The following is a 16,064-nucleotide window of genomic DNA, read 5'->3' as shown; positions in this document are numbered from 1 at the left end:
TTAATCATTATGAACTCCTCTACGACTTGCACTGATTAATTCCCACCATTTTATTGCTCTCAAAGACCCAAGAAACTTCGGTTCCACCCAAAACAGCTTTATATTTCTGCCAAACAAGGGGAACTGCAGAAGGTCCTACTCATGTTGGGTGAGAGTGCTTAGTAAAGTTGTTTGTTTTATATTTTATTGATGTTTGTCTGCTTTGTGCTGGAAACCTTCTTTCTTATTCTCAGTTGATGGGATTGACCCTAACTTTAAAATGGAGAGCCAGAACAAACGGACACCACTCCATGTAGCAGCTGAAGCAGGTCATCAGGAAGTCTGCCATATGCTGGTGCAGGTGAGCACAGATGCTAGTGAACTAGTATTAACTTAGTAGAACATTAAACATTTACTCACCCTCATTTTGTTTTAAACCTGTATGATTGAATGACTTCTGTGAAACACGAGAGAAAACCTCTTCCTTCTGTAGTAGTTGTCAAATCTCATTTGCATATACAAATGTGACTCATCAAGATGCGTCACGGCCCCAATGAATGAAATAATCTTGAAAGTCGTGATCTTATTTCTCAGGCTGGTGCAAACCTTGACATGTGTGATGAGGACCAGCGGACCCCCCTAATGGAAGCCTGTGAGAACAACCATCTTGACACAGTGCGCTATCTTCTGCGGGCTGGAGCCATCGTCTCTCAAAAGGTCTGCAGCCATAAGGGAGAGGACTGATAAGCCAGTCTGTTTAGTACAACATTCTGTAATCAAATGCTTTTGGAGGAACATTCACTCTGTTTTAACACTGGTCACATCCTGTTTTGTTTTCTTTTAAGGATGTTGAAGGTTCAACGTGTCTCCATCTTGCTGCTAAGTCTGGCCATTTTGCCATTGTACAACACCTGCTGTCTACAGGCCTTATCGATATTAACTGCCAGGTGTTGGACCTTCTGTTGCATTTAACGTTCATAAAAAAATGGGGAATGTGAGAGGGTGTTTTAGGGGATTTCCACTATTTGAGTCATTAGAATCTGCCAAACAAATCTGAGGAATTTTAGAAGACAACTGCAATAATACTCCTTAAACCTAGTGAAAACTTATCAATGCAAATTCCTCCATCCTCGTAACAAAGAGAAACTTTGTGCTGTTACAGATGCACTCCGCAAAATTTTTTTTTTTTTTGGGGGGGGGGGGGGGGGTAAATAACATGGTAAATAGTTTTGCTTTGTGCATTAGATGTGTACATTTGTACATTTAAGTCAATGTAGTCATTGGAGGGGGATCCAGCAGCACTTGTAAAAAGGGAACTTTATTGTATATCACAATATACCAACGTTTTTCTGCTTTCTAATGAAGTTACATTTCCTGTCCCAGGATGATGGAGGATGGACAGCCTTGATTTGGGCCACAGAGTACAAACATGTAGACCAAGTAAAACTCTTGCTCTCAAAAGGGGCTGATATCAACATTCGAGACAAGGTATGTGTGCCATGTTTTGTAACTGGAAACCTAAATTTAATATAGCAAAATTAAAGCTCAATCTCCCGTTTTACAGCATTTATGTAGTTTACTTGGTCATAATTTCAGTTCTTTTTTATATTCAGATGACTAAGTGTTGTTCATTTTTTGCAACGTCAACCTTGATTCTAGGAAGAAAATATCTGTCTGCACTGGGCGGCATTCTCTGGCTGTGTGGAGATAGCAGAGATCCTGCTGGATGCCAAGTTTGATCTCAACGTCGTCAACATTCACGGAGACTCACCACTACACATAGCGTCACGGGAGAGCCGGCTCGACTGTGTAAAGTGAGTAAAAGGATCACAAGGGCTAAATACAGGTGTAAATGGGGTCTAAACAGTTTGAGCTTGTCCACTTTCGACCAGAGGTAGTCGAAAACGCATTTGACAGGATTACTTTCCTAGTGTAAACCCTCATGTGTTCCAATGCGTTCAAACAGCCACAGCCTACTCTCCACCTACTGAACGAATGCGTAAACATTATTTGAAGCACGCTAGCCAGACAGATTTTAACCTTTGTTGGCTGGAGACCCAAGTTTGGTTTGAAGGTGAAAAACTTACCAAGCACAATGTTCTCTCACCATTCCTGATTTGGCGTTGTCTTGCGGCTATTAGAGCAGAAAGGAAAGCTGCTGCTCTCCATGTTTTTCCGTTGTCTCCGTGTGTGATATGTAAAATTTTGTCCTTTAGATCGAAAGATCTGAAATAACCCATACATTTACCTGCCCATAAACTCTCCCCTTGAAGAAATTGGGACAGAAGTGGTTATAAGTGGGCAAAAGAGATGGATTAAAACACCAGGTGTAAACGAGTATATGTCTGCCTCTGTGATCTCATCGACCAAAACACATCTAAATACCAGGTATAAACAGGGCTTAGGTGTTATCAATCCAGACTGATTATGGATTGATTTAGAAACTTCCTTTCAAACTCACAGGTTTGCAGTGAGCTAGGCTTATTTACAATTTAGGGACGTCTGAGCCATCCTGCCAGAAGATAACATTACTGCAGGATTACATCCATATCCGATGTGCTTCAGTCTTAATCAGATGCTTGTGTAGATTCTAATCAGCTTAAAGCTGTACTTTTTGGTGACTGGATCAATGTCATGTAGACTTATTGGAGCTGGACACTAGCAGTAAAGACTTACTTTCATCATTTCCTGGACAAATATTATTATTGATCCGTTGGCAGTCAGTTACAGTGATGTTGTTAAAGCCCTGAATGTAATATTGCCAGAGGAACAGATAGATTACACATACACAAGGTATTTTTTTTTTGTTGTTTTTTTTATTCTTCGATTCCACACCTCAAAACAAAACATTAATTTGTGATTTGTCTAACAAAAAAATATATATATATAGTTCTTGAACGTAATATTAGTATTAATGTATTCAAATAAAGTATTATTATTATTAATCATGTTGTAGTTGTAATAAAATTTTATTGTATTACTATTTATTAATTTGAATAATAAATAAAAATAAATCAAATTGAAATCAATTCATACTAAATATATTACATTTTTGTTTTTTGATTCTGTCTTAACCTTTTAAGTTTGGCTCTTTTGTGCCTCCTCTAGCTTGTTTTTGTCACGGGGGGCTGTTGTAAACCTTAAGAACAAAGAGGGAGAGACGCCCATGGAGTGCTGCAGCCAAAACTCGAAGGTTTGGAGCGCCCTTCAAGCCAGCAAAAAGCAAAGAGAAGCTAACAGCAAACTGGCTGCCCCGGCAGAGAAGCTTCTCAACAGGTAGATTCACTTAATCTCACTGTCCTCCAACTTACAGTATTGACATGTTTATCTGAACCAGAATTATAACCTGAACTAGCCTATTAATGACATTGTAACTGCATTTAGGGACATCGCCAGAGGCTACGAGAAAGTCCCCGTCCCGTGCGTGAACGCAGTGGACAGTGAACCCTGTCCTGACAACTACAAATATGTCCCTGATAGCTGTGTGACATCCCCAATGAACATTGACAAAAATATCACCCACTTGCAGGTAAACCAGCTACAATTTTGTTTTTATCGTAACACTTTTCTAATCTCTACAGTATTCATTGATATTAGGATGACAGTTAATCATATTTGCAATGTAGCTGACAAATGATTTTGGCTGTTTAGATAAGACATGAGTTATACACCACTGTATGAAGACAAACAATTGCATAATGGTATTATTTCACTTCACAGTACTGTGTCTGTAAAGACGATTGCTCCTCAGCTGGATGCATGTGTGGCCAACTCAGCTTGCGCTGCTGGTATGATAAAGTAAGTCAATTTCTAAGTACTCCTTCCATCAAACCTAAAAACTGAGCTTTTTGTTATTTTGATCTTATATCTGGGTATTTTGAAACACATCTACATGAATTAAAAGCTAAACTTCTGTTAATGTCATGACTTGGTCATGATCTCCACCTAGAGGTGGAACTAATTAAGTGCAAGACGATGGTCTCTAGACACAATTATTAGTGGTGCCAAATCAAAACATTAGTTACTAATGCTCATACTTAGACGTACAAGATTGTTAATTTTTATTTTTATTTTTTAACTGCCTTATGTAATATTGATATGTTCTTAGTGAACATTATCTATGGACAATATCATCATTGAAGCTCTATTAACTTAGGCCAGTAAGTAACCATGCAGAAAGAAACTACCCAGAATATGACAGCATCCACAACAACCTAGCATGGTGGTGGCAAGCTTTGTATGGCCAAGAACTACTGACATTTTGTTCAGAAAAATCTAAAAATCAAATTAAAATTTTGTTGCAATGTGCATAGTGTAAAAGAGTTTAAATGCTTTGTGTTATCAGGAGAGTCGTCTGCTCCCCGAGTTCTGCAATGAGGAGCCACCTCTTATATTTGAGTGTAACCATGCCTGCTCTTGCTGGAGAACGTGCAAAAACCGTGTGGTACAGAATGGACTGAGGTACATTACATCCACATTCTGGATGATCAATTACATTTTTCAACAGCTATTAGGTTGAACAATAATAACACATAAATTTTAAAATGTGACACCCCCCAACAAATATGGATATGTATGTGAATATATGAAGTATATTAAGATTATCTTTATTTTTGTCAAAAACAAGATGTCTGCAGTTGATCTTAAGATTTATATTCTTTAAAAATCAGAAACATTATTACATTTTTAAATGATTTCAAAATCATGTTAAACACATTTGGCACTTTTTCATCCTTTAAAAAACCTGGTCGGATAAAAATATTTTTCTTCTGTCTACTCAAAGAATTACGTACCAGTGTTCAAAAACCCCTTTATCTATAGAACAGGATTACTGATGGCTACTGATGCTAAATCTTTCATATGTATAATACAATTTAGTTATAGTATATGAGATGTACATGTTAATACCTGAAGTTTATGTTATTAAATTTCACCCGGCAATATTTGAAAATATGAAATATGCACTCTAAAAACCATACAAAATAATTTTAACATCAGTGAACAATCAGTCGATTAATCATCCTGACCAACTAATTAGTATTTACGTATATACAGATCAGGCTTAACATTACGACCCTGATATTGTGTTGGTCCCCCTTTTGCTTCCAAAACAGCCCTGATCTGTCGACCCCTAAAAGTGTGCTGTGGTATCTGGCACCAAGATGTTCGCAACAGATCCTCCCGAACTTGTTTGTTCAGCACATCCCACAGATGTTCGATTGAATTAAGATCTGGGGATTTGGAATTCACCACCGAAAGGTGGATAGGGGTCATGGGCACCCTGACTGGCCTGCGGCTATGCAACCCCATACGCAACAAACTGCAATGCACTGTATTCTGACACCTTTCTTATCAGAACCAGCATTAACTTCTTGAGCAATTTGGGCTACAGTAGCCAGCCTTCGCTCCCCACGTGTATCAATGAGCCTTGGCCGCCCATGACATTGTCGCCGGTTCGCCCCTGTTCCTTCTATGGACAACTCTTGATAGATGCTGACCACTGCAAACCAGAAACACCCCACAAGAGCTGCAGTTTTGGAGATGCTCTGACCTAGTCTTCTAGTCATCAAAATTTGGTTGCTCATTCAAATCCTTATGCTTGCCCATTTTTCCTGCCTCTAACAAATCAACTTTGAGGACAAAATGTTCACTTGCTGCCTAAAATATCCCACCCACTAACAGGTGCCGTGATGAAGAGATAATCAGTGTTATTCACTTCACTGGTCATAATGTTATGCCTGATCGGTGTACTTGTTCAGTTTGTAGTGTATTATCTGAATTAAGTGTTTTCTTCTTAAATGATTTCTTAGGATTAGACTGCAATTGTTTAGAACGCAGATGATGGGATGGGGTGTCAAGACATTACAGGATATCCCGCAAGGAACGTTTGTTTGCGAGTAAGTTTCTTATTTGCTTTATTTAAAAAAGATATATATTTCTAAAGGTCATTGTGGCCTGTGTTGTCTTTCTGTGAATGAGTTTAGGTCAAATTGTGTGTGTGCCTGTGCAGATGTTTCATTAGGCGTGTCAGTTTGGATATGATTGTGTTTAGTGTGTTTGCACCCTAATGTCTCATTTCCTTGCACAGATATGTGGGTGAAATCATCTCTGACGCTGAAGCAGATGTTAGAGAGAATGACTCCTATCTTTTCAGTCTCGACAGCAAGGTATCGTCGTCCTAGATGACTCCCCTTCAAAATCACATTACCTTTCCTGTCTGCTCTCTTTTAATTGTTGATTATCTGCACTCCCTCAAGCAGATGTAGCATGAATCATTTTTGTTGGCATAAAATCTGGACTGCATTGCTGCTTATTATGGGGCAGTCATGACCTAATGGTTAGAGAGTCAGACTGGTAACCCAAAGGTCGTGGGTTCTCAATACTGGCAGGAAATGACTGAGGTGCCCTTAAAGGGATAGTTCACCCAAAAATGAAAATTCTGTCATCATTTACTCACCCTCATGTTGTTCCAAACCTGTGTGAGTTTTTTATTCTGCTGAACACAAAAGAAGATATTTTGAAGAATGTTTGTAACCAAGCAGAGAGAACAACCATTCACTACCATAGTAGGGGAAAAATACTATGGTAGTCAATGGTTGCTCTATTGGCTTTGTTGCAAACATTCTTCTAATTATCTTATTTTGTGTTCAACTGAAGAAAAAAAACTCATACAGGTTTGGAACAACATGAAGGTGAGTAAATGATGACAGAATTTTAGGGTGAACTATCCCTTTTAAGCAAGCCACCTAAACCCCAATCGCTCACTGGGTGACACAGCAAAAATGTCTCCCCACTAATCCAGGTGTGCGTGTCCATGGTTTGTTGTTGTTGTTGTGTGTGTGTGTGTCTTCATCTCACTACTCACTGCTACTAATATGTGTGCACTAACTTGGATGGGTTAAATGCAGAGGACAAATTCTGAGTATAGGTTACTATTCTTTGCTTTCATGTGTCACTTTTACTTTCACTTATTCAGGCCAAGAACCATCCACTTAGACAGGAAGAATCTAACCAGAAACCACAGTCTTTTTTTTAAGATAATTGTGACTTTTTATGTCATAATTCAGTCACAATTCTGTTCAATTGTAACTTTATGCTACACAATTCTGCGAAAATTCTGAATTGTGGGATAAAAAGTTATTCAGTGGATGGAAACAAGCTTCCTTAGATACGAGACATCAAAATATCATATCCCATTCTCTTTACTCTGACCATCTTTTGAATCAGTTTTCTGTCACTGCTGTTGCAGGTGGGTGATATGTACTGCGTTGACGCGCGTTTCTACGGCAACATCAGCCGCTTCATAAACCATCACTGTGAGCCGAATCTGTTCCCCTGTCGAGTGTTCACCTCTCACCAGGACCTCAGATTTCCTCACATCGCGTTCTTTGCCTGCAAGAACATCAGCGCCGGAGACGAACTTGGGTCTGATTCACATCATTATCCATTTACTTGCTAATAGTGAATTTAGTTTGACTGGATATGATAGTTTCCCATCATGCACTTCATAAAATAATTAATGTTTATTCGTTTTTGATTTCTCTTCCCTCCTCAGGTTTGATTATGGCGATCACTTCTGGGACGTAAAGGGGAAGCTGTTCAGCTGCCAGTGCGGCTCTTCCAAGTGTAAGCACTCGGCAGCCGTCATCGCCCAGACACAGGCGGACAGCACGCCGGGAGACCAGCAGCCCAGCACTCTGCCTGATACCAGCTCGTCCACCCCATCCAGCCCCAGCTAAGCCCTCCAACAAGTTTCTATCATAGAACATCCGGCTCTCCACCTTCTACCAGCCTGTCATCTCCCATCACCAGCACGGGCAAACCTCTGCCATCTGTAATCAGCTCTGGGTACCGACCCGGGCAACTTGATGCTACACCCACAGTGCCACGTTTAGCTCTGGTGGGCTGACTGCCTGATTGGTAGACACGGTTTATGGGTTAAAGTCTTGAGGGTGAGAGGTGCACAGTTGGACTGGTGTTTCAGGTGTTTAGTACGCACATTTTGTATGGGGTTTTTTGTCAGCCCGACCCTTTGGACCACGATACATCCTGTTTGTTCGGCATCGTAAAAAAAAGTGGATTTTTGTTTTATCTCGGGCGGATGAGGCTGTTTGAGCCATTTAAGGGACAGTGCGGCACAGTACTGTTGAATACTACCTTATTCTTGTCGCACAATTCAGACATCACAATGCGTTCTCCTGCCCGACTCGAACTTCTGCGTCATTCTCGTACACGCATCTTTTATGAACTTTATTCTTCAGTTTTACTCAAGCACTCAAGGTGAACGAAAACTGATCGATTCCCAGATCCCAAATGAATTTCATGATCATTTAACACTTTATGCATTTGTTTGTTTTACATTTCTTTTTCTTTTCTTTTTTTAGTTGTTTTACATTCACAGAATATGCAGATAATTATGTTATGACATTCAAAGACCAACCTTGTGACCCCCCCCCCCCATTCTTTTCTGTGTTCTTCAGTGGACTGTATTAACTTGAGATGAGCTATAGGCTAGCAGTCATTGGACATTAGCGTCCATCGTGCATGTCCTCCTCTGATTGGTTCACAGACTCAGGATGTCATGTCAGTGCTAGCAAAATCAAGAAAAGGCCTCTAAACTGGATATTTTTTGGCCTATTTCTCCCGGTAAAAGCCCAGTTCTTGAGTAAAAAATGCGTTTTAATGGCGAATCGCCAGTGGAAGAGCAAAATAATCCTGGACGAGGCTTAATCTGTGTCTAGAAACAAGCCCTATGGGTTATATCCTGCATGTTACAGGCCTGGATAGACACAGCCTTTGTTAAATGCATATTACATGCACCCCCATCAATGCAAATGAAAACTGTAAAATTTGTGTAGTACTTTCGGTAAGAATGACAGACCCTATTAGCATGCTTTTGAGACACGTGCTTTAGGAATAGGACTGGGACGTTTCGCTCTGGTGGAATTAAATGTGATCAGGTGTAGGAAAGAGCAAATGGTGCTGAAAAAGGTTTTTGTTATTTTTATTTTTTTATTACTCACTAAGTGAATACAAGTTGTAAATTACGATGAAGAAACGAGCGTTTCATTTTTTTTTTTTCATTTGTATTTTTAAATTGACCTTTGTTTTTTTTCTAACTGTAGTTTGACATATTTAGCCTGTATCAATTTTGTTCCATAAGTTCATGTTGATGGTGAAACTATTACAGTCTTTTTAAATGTTGTAGTGTAGTCATGTCCTTCGTGCAAATCAAGACATACAGATACAAAACACTGCAAAATGAGGGGGGGAAGAAAACTGTAACATACTTCTGGACATTGAAACATGATGCACAATCTTACTGGTTGTGTTTTTCTTTTTCAATAAATTTACTACTAATAAAATATAAACATCTCTGTCACTCCTATGCAAAAATAACATGAAGCATGATGATAAATTCTAGTTTTGTGATTGTGAAACAACATTTTTACGAGGAATCAGATAATTCATGTTTTTATCTTTGGAGTTACACTTTAAAGAGACCAAAGGAGTTTTGCGATGCAAAGCAGGAAGCCTTTTGAATGTTTATCAAGTTTAGTTTTATAAACTGTTTGATTTTTCTCTTCCTGACTACTTAGGATTCTGGTTGTAATTGATCGAATGAAATGTAAGCTGGTGATTGAGGCCCTCTGACTTGCCGACAAAGGCTTTTTAACTAACGGGACAGGAAACCGCCTTTCCGCATTCCACAGCTGCAAACTTTAAAGACTTGACTATGTCGCACTATTACAATGGTCAGTACAATTATGAGGATCGCGCTTTGTGGGTACGCCACGTTACGGATGAGAAATTGGAAAGAGTTGGACTGAATTCATATAGCCGCACGAGGTTAACATACTTATGACTATGAAGAGGTCAGCGCGACGTAACTCTGACTGGGAGGAGACAAAATCCACTGTTATCTATGGTAGGAAATTCACTGGGTTGTTTTACAAGGTTGCTGTGTCATTAACTGGGTTGTGGATTGTTATTAATCTGTATCACAGTGAACGATTCACTTATTTTAATGATGAATGATGCTATAAATAAATCACTTTAGTGGCATTTAGGTTTAGTGACGTTAAATGAGTCGTTTTGCCTGGCTTGGGTAATATATACATACTTCTACAAACTACAATTTCAAAAATATATAATATTTATTTGCATTACATTAATGAGGATATTTTTTGCTTTGAAGTAGTATAGGGAAAATGTCTGTAATTGTCATTAAAATTGTCACAAGGCATAAATTCTTATTGAAACTAAACAGTAAGAACTCTGTGGCCTGAAAATCACAGGAAGTTCTTTATATTTGGCAGTGTACCAAACATGCACTTGTCTCACTCCTAGTCGGTCTGTTTGTCGTTTCGAAAATAAAGCTGCCCGATTGGCCACACTTGGAACATGGCGGATGCTAACTCTGGGAGCAGAGTTCAGCTCCTGGGCTCAGACTTCTGAGCCAACTGTCAAGCAGAGGAACAGAAGAGCAGCTTTCACAGAACTATCCAGAAAGGATAGTCTGTATGAGGCGAGCCGAACTGCAAGAGATGACCAGAACACTGCAAAACCTAGCAAATATGACACTATCGTAGAGCTTGAGAGGCCCAGTGACCTGAGGAACACAGATCTCATCAGCGCCCATGAAATGTGTCAAGAGCAGGTAACACCATTGGAGGAGAGGTGAGCAACAGGAGATAAACGTTGTTTGTAATGTAACTCAGATTTAAGATTATTAGTTTCTTTATCATGGTCTGCTGGAAGTTTAAAGTGCAGTGATGTTCTAGGTCAATACTAAGCACTTAACTATGCTGAATTTTCCCTTAAAGTTATAATTGTTCAGTTGTAATTCTTTATACTAGCCACTAGGGGGGCTAGAAGTTCAACAGAAAAAGGTATAGTGTGTACAGTAGCCTGCATAATTAAAATGTATGAATTTCATTGCATCTAACCGTGTGTGTGTGGTGGGGGTGGGGGGTGGCGTGTTTTTGTGAAATATAAGGACACTCGTGTAAAATGACAAGGTTATGACATAGGTATCACAAGGAGAGGGTGAAATATGAGGACATTGCCGATGTCCCCACTTTTCAAAATGCTTATAAATCATACAGGATGAGTTTTTTTTTTTGAGAAAGTAAAAATGCAGAATATTTCCCCGTGGGGCAGGGGGAGTGTAGGAGGATTGAAAATATGTTTTTTAAAGTATAAAAACCATTACGCCTATGCAATGTGTGCGTGTGTGTGTCAAATAAGGGAGACATACAACATTTTTAGAGCTGGGGTGCTTCAGGTTAGGTTTGAAAACCTTGCTCTAGTCTAGATGATGCAATTTCATGTTTACTGTTATTACCGTGTCAATTCATAATAAAAGATGAATTATTTAAATGTACTAAATGAATACAAACTAAATAGGTTTTCTAGAACAAAGTGATATGTCATTAATTATTGCTCATGCAAAAACATGCATGTCAATTCTATTCAAAATGAAACATTCATTACACACAGACTGATATATTTCAAATGTTTATTTCTTTTAATTTTGATTATTATAACTGACAACTAAAGAAGCAGATGGAGGCAGATGATTTGCTGTGGCGACCCCTAAAGGGAACAGCTGAAAGAAGAAGATTGACAACTCAGGAAAATCCCAAATTCAGTATCTCAGAAAATTAGAATATTGTGAAAAGGTTCAATATTGAAGACACTTGGTACCATACTCTAATCAGCTAATGAACTCAAAACACCTGCAAAGGCCTTTAAAGGTGCACTATGCAACTTTTCGTCCACTGGAGGGCGCCTATTCTAAACGGCTCGCGAGTACCGGGACTTTATTATGACGGGACGGGACGGGACACAGTCGCCGGGCGTCCGCACTTCCGCTTTTTCCGGTCAGGTAAAAACAGCTATTTTTTTCATATCAGATACATTTAAGGGGCCAAGCGCTTCGGCCATCTGTCCACTATCTTCCCTGAACTGAAATGAAGTAGTGGGCTGTACTTTCCACACGACTGACATCAGGTTCAAGTACGCCAGGTTGGCTGGTGGTTATGTTGCCCGCATACCGCCTCCCATGGCCAAAACTGGTATTACGATACCTGTCGGGCCCAGGCTAGTAATGCTACTGCCAAATAAGGTTGATATCTCTGCAGCACTATAACGTGACATTTTTTTAATGACATCATCGCCCTTATTTCTTCTCATTCTTTTGATGCGTGTAGGTCATTTTTTTGGATATTTTTACCTCAATTTTTACAGATGGCACCTTTAAATGGTCTCTCAGTCTAGTTCTGTAGGCTACACAATCATGGGGAAGACTACTGACTTGACAGTTGTCCAAAAGACGACCTTTGACACCTTGCACAAGGAGGGCAAGACACAAAAGGTCATCGCAAAAGAGGCTGGCTTTTCACAGAGCTCTGTGTCCAAGCACTTTAATAGAGCGGTGAAGAGAAAGAAAATATGTGGTAGAAAAAAAGCGATAGGAATAACTGCACCCTGAAGAGGATTGTGAAACAAAACCCATTCAAAAATTTGGGGAAGATTCACAAAGCTTTTTTTCACAAAGAAAACGTTTGAGGTCCAGTGTAAAGTTTCCACAGTAAGTGATGGTTTGGGGTGCCATGCCATCTGCTGATGTTGGTCCACTGTGTTTTCTGAGGTCCAAAGTTAATGCAGCCGTATACCAGGAAGTTTTAGGGCACTTAATGCTACTAAAAATCCTTTCTTTGTATTGGTCTTAAGTAATATTCAAATTTTCTGAGATACTGAATTTGGGATTTTCCTTAGTTGTCAGTTATAATCATCAAAATTAAAAGAAATAAACATTTGAAATATATCAGTCTATGTGTAATGAATGAACATGATATACAAGTTTCAATTTTTGAATGGAATTAGTGAAATAAATCAGCTTTTTGATGAGATTCCATAGGTGTAATGGTTTTTATACTGTACAACCTGTATTTTCTATCCCCTTACACTGCCCCTACCCCTAAACCTACCCATCACAGGAAACATTCTGCATTTTTACTTTCTAAATAAAAATCATTCTGTATGATTTATAAGCATTTTGAAAGGTGAGGACATGGCAAATGTCCTCATATTTCACCCTCTCCTTGTAATACCTGTGTCATACCTATGTCATTATACACATTTGTGTCCTCACATGTCACAAAAACATGCCCACACACACATATTATTTTTATGTTTTATGGTCCATATAATGTGTGTGTCTGTGTGTGTTTGTGTGTGTATCTGTGTCTGTGTTTACTTGTTTCACCTACTTTGTAAAACCTGAGATTGTTGGTTTAGGGGAAGGGTTAGGGGATATAATATAGTTTGTAGAGTTTAAAAATGTCTATGGAGAGTCCTCATTGTGTGTGTGTGTGTGTGTGTGTGTGTGTGTGTGTGTGTGTGTGTGTGTGTGTGTGTGTGTGTGTGTGTGTGTGTGTGTGTGTGTGTGTGTGTGTGTGTTTGTTTGTTTGTTTGTTTGTTTGTTTGTTTGTTTGTTTGTTTGTTTTTTGAATCCTTTTCACTGTTATGCCTAGGGTGTTATATGAAGCTCTGGTATCCAGAGATTAGTTGAACAGCCTGGAGTCTCTTGTGAGATGTTGTGCTTCTGGGCATGGACTGGCTGCATGCACACAGAAAATCCTTCACACTTACTGACCGTAATGCCATTACGAGATTCACATCTGGACATGCTGGTTACTTTTCTAAGAACTTTTCTTTCTTTGGAGAGGTGGAGATTGAATGGGAATGCCCTGGTTGGAGTGAATGTGTGATGTGTTTTGCCTAGACTGACACCGAATATAGTGACCAGATAATCGAATGTTTTAATTATTTGTAATTCTAACAGTGATGTTTTAATTAAGATTTAAAAATAAATGTAATATGGTTTATGTGAGTGATAGGGTATAGAAAATATAATAAATAGTGCTGTTGAAACGAGTGCACTTGTGAAAACACTTCTATTTTGCATTGTTGTAATTGTATATAAGTGATAAAAATGCAATATATAATGTATTTATATAGAATAGCTTGATACACCATGATACATTCACTACGTGATTGACACAAATGTGCTTATTTGAGAATGACGAAGAAGGAGCAGTGCAGAATCTTGATAGCCTAAATTTGTTCAGTCATCACATTACGTCACAATAAACCCCACTTTAATGTATATTTTTTGTTGCCAAAAAATATATACATTAAAATTACCAAAACAAAGGCGCACACATTACAATGTGGCAAGCCACATTTCGCTTTTGTGTAATGGTACCATTGATTTGGGCTATCAGTGTGCTATTCTATATCTTTTTTTAAATAAATAATAAAATAAAATAAAAACATCTTTTAAAATAAAAAAATGTAATTTATCAACAAGTAAGTACTCTGCTTTTACTTCATTCTCGGTCTACGCAAACAAAAAGATATTGATAGTTATAAATTTCATTCATTGATGATCGATTAAAACATCCTCCCCCTCACGCGCTCTCCAGCAGGTGGTCCTGCCTATAGGGCAGTTTGCGTCACGTGTGAGAGTCTCGCGCACCAGCTTCTACTCACTTGGCACCATTCGTGCCGTACGCGTTTCCAAGTGGAATTGTTGTGTGGAAGCGGAAAGCAAACCGTTGCTAAAGAGATAAAACAGTCGTAGACGTGTGCGCGTTCTTATGGAACATCTTTCTTCGCGCTTTTGATTCCAGCTGTTTTTCCCCTCGTTTTGTTTTTCATTTAGCATGACGCGTAAGTGATGGTGCACATTTTGGTTTCGTGACCTGTCAGCTGGATCAGGTCGTGTTGGATGGATGTGGCACAATTTGGATGGTTACACATTTTCTATTGTTTGAAATGCACTCAGCGGGAATGACATTTCTATGACAAGTTTCCATTTTTTGCAATTGTCCAAGCAATGGAGTGAGGCGAGGGCGCACGAGGAGCGTAACAAAAGGGACTTATATATTTTTATTTCACTTATAGACTGATGGGGACTCTAAGTGGTAACAGATGTCTGTACTGTAATGTCCACTCTCCATCTTCTGTTTAATGCCAGTTTGGATTTTACCTGTTGGATATCTGCATGTCTAGGATGGCTCGCTTTGGAGACGATCTGCCCACCCGCTATGGAGGTCCAACGGGCGCCGGGAGAGGGGGAGCCCGGGCGGGAGGTCCCTCGGGCGGTCAAAGAATGTACAAACAGTCGATGGCTCAGAGAGCCAGGACAATGGCTTTATATAATCCCAAACAAACCAAACAGAACTGTTTCACTGTCAACCGCTCTTTGTTCATCTTTAGTGAGGACAATGTCATCAGGAAATACGCCAAAAGAATAACCGAATGGCCATATCCTTATTGTTCAACATTTACGCAAAATGGAAATAGCTTTGTTTACATCTCCTCTTCTATATTTCATACCCTTATTATTTAGAAGCATATAAATACACGCTTTTGGATCTGGCAATGTCAAAATAACTGTTGCGTGCTGAATGGTGATTGGCACCCTTTTGTCTTCACGTGTTCGCGCACTTTTAACAGCTGGTGGTCGTGTCAGGGTGTTGGCTGATCAGCCTCTTTTATTTTCTAATTCAAGCAAAGGCAAGTAAAGCTCTCATGTGGTTAGGCAACGCTCGATATGGCTTTTCATACTGCTCTTAGCCCTGGGCTAAGGGTTTATTTTTAACCCTGGTTAAATGCTAGTTTTACCCCTGGCATCAAGCAACGTTTCGGTTTGGCACCGCCAAATGTATGTATACAGTGTGATGAAACAATAAGCGGCGCTTGAACGTTACTGCGAAATGATTAGTAACAGACAACCAATCATAAATCGACTCAGCGCTTCTTCATTGAATATTCATACCCTCAGTATACTGACAGAAACTTTCACGCGCTGTTTAGTTTCAGTATGGGAATCGGTTAAAATGTCGAATAATGAAGAGGCCGTTGTTTCAAATGGCACGCATTAATTTAACATGTCGCTTGTCGTATTCTTCCAATGAAACGTCGGGATAACCCGGGATAAAGCATAAACAGGGTAAAAACATGGAACAAAATAGCACCGACCACGTTTACCAAGTGAGAAACTCGTCTCT

At 39.3% G+C, this 16,064-nt stretch overlaps 2 protein-coding genes across 13 annotated transcripts in view; both read left to right on the top strand.

Moving 5' to 3' along the window:
• ehmt1b (euchromatic histone-lysine N-methyltransferase 1b) overlaps positions 1 to 9,350 on the top strand; it is a 40,460-nt gene extending 31,110 nt beyond the window's left edge. For all 12 annotated transcript variants that reach the window (XM_067422722.1, XM_067422728.1, XM_067422724.1 and 9 more), the window contains 14 exons: positions 66 to 148; positions 234 to 340; positions 574 to 696; positions 825 to 926; positions 1,363 to 1,467; positions 1,639 to 1,793; positions 3,088 to 3,255; positions 3,364 to 3,508; positions 3,700 to 3,777; positions 4,325 to 4,440; positions 5,790 to 5,876; positions 6,068 to 6,146; positions 7,229 to 7,404; positions 7,535 to 9,350. In XM_067422722.1, coding sequence (XP_067278823.1) covers positions 66 to 148; positions 234 to 340; positions 574 to 696; positions 825 to 926; positions 1,363 to 1,467; positions 1,639 to 1,793; positions 3,088 to 3,255; positions 3,364 to 3,508; positions 3,700 to 3,777; positions 4,325 to 4,440; positions 5,790 to 5,876; positions 6,068 to 6,146; positions 7,229 to 7,404; positions 7,535 to 7,718 — 1,708 coding nt within the window. In that variant the 3' untranslated portion in view covers positions 7,719 to 9,350. The remainder of the gene's footprint in view (positions 1 to 65; positions 149 to 233; positions 341 to 573; positions 697 to 824; positions 927 to 1,362; positions 1,468 to 1,638; positions 1,794 to 3,087; positions 3,256 to 3,363; positions 3,509 to 3,699; positions 3,778 to 4,324; positions 4,441 to 5,789; positions 5,877 to 6,067; positions 6,147 to 7,228; positions 7,405 to 7,534) is intronic.
• A 97-nt stretch (positions 9,351 to 9,447) lies between these two features.
• Positions 9,448 to 16,064, top strand: part of cacna1bb (calcium channel, voltage-dependent, N type, alpha 1B subunit, b) — a 185,095-nt gene continuing 178,478 nt past the window's right edge. Inside the window, exons 1-3 of the mRNA XM_067422718.1 lie at positions 9,448 to 9,907; positions 10,359 to 10,659; positions 15,064 to 15,318. Of these exons, the coding sequence (XP_067278819.1) occupies positions 9,841 to 9,907; positions 10,359 to 10,659; positions 15,064 to 15,318 (623 nt within the window). The 5' untranslated portion in view covers positions 9,448 to 9,840. The remainder of the gene's footprint in view (positions 9,908 to 10,358; positions 10,660 to 15,063; positions 15,319 to 16,064) is intronic.

This window comes from Pseudorasbora parva, chromosome 18 (assembly GCF_024679245.1).
Source record: "Pseudorasbora parva isolate DD20220531a chromosome 18, ASM2467924v1, whole genome shotgun sequence".
Taxonomy (NCBI): Eukaryota; Metazoa; Chordata; class Actinopteri; order Cypriniformes; family Gobionidae; genus Pseudorasbora; species Pseudorasbora parva.
The sequence above is the reverse complement of the archived record's forward strand: the minus strand, read 5'-3'. Positions and strand labels throughout refer to the sequence as shown.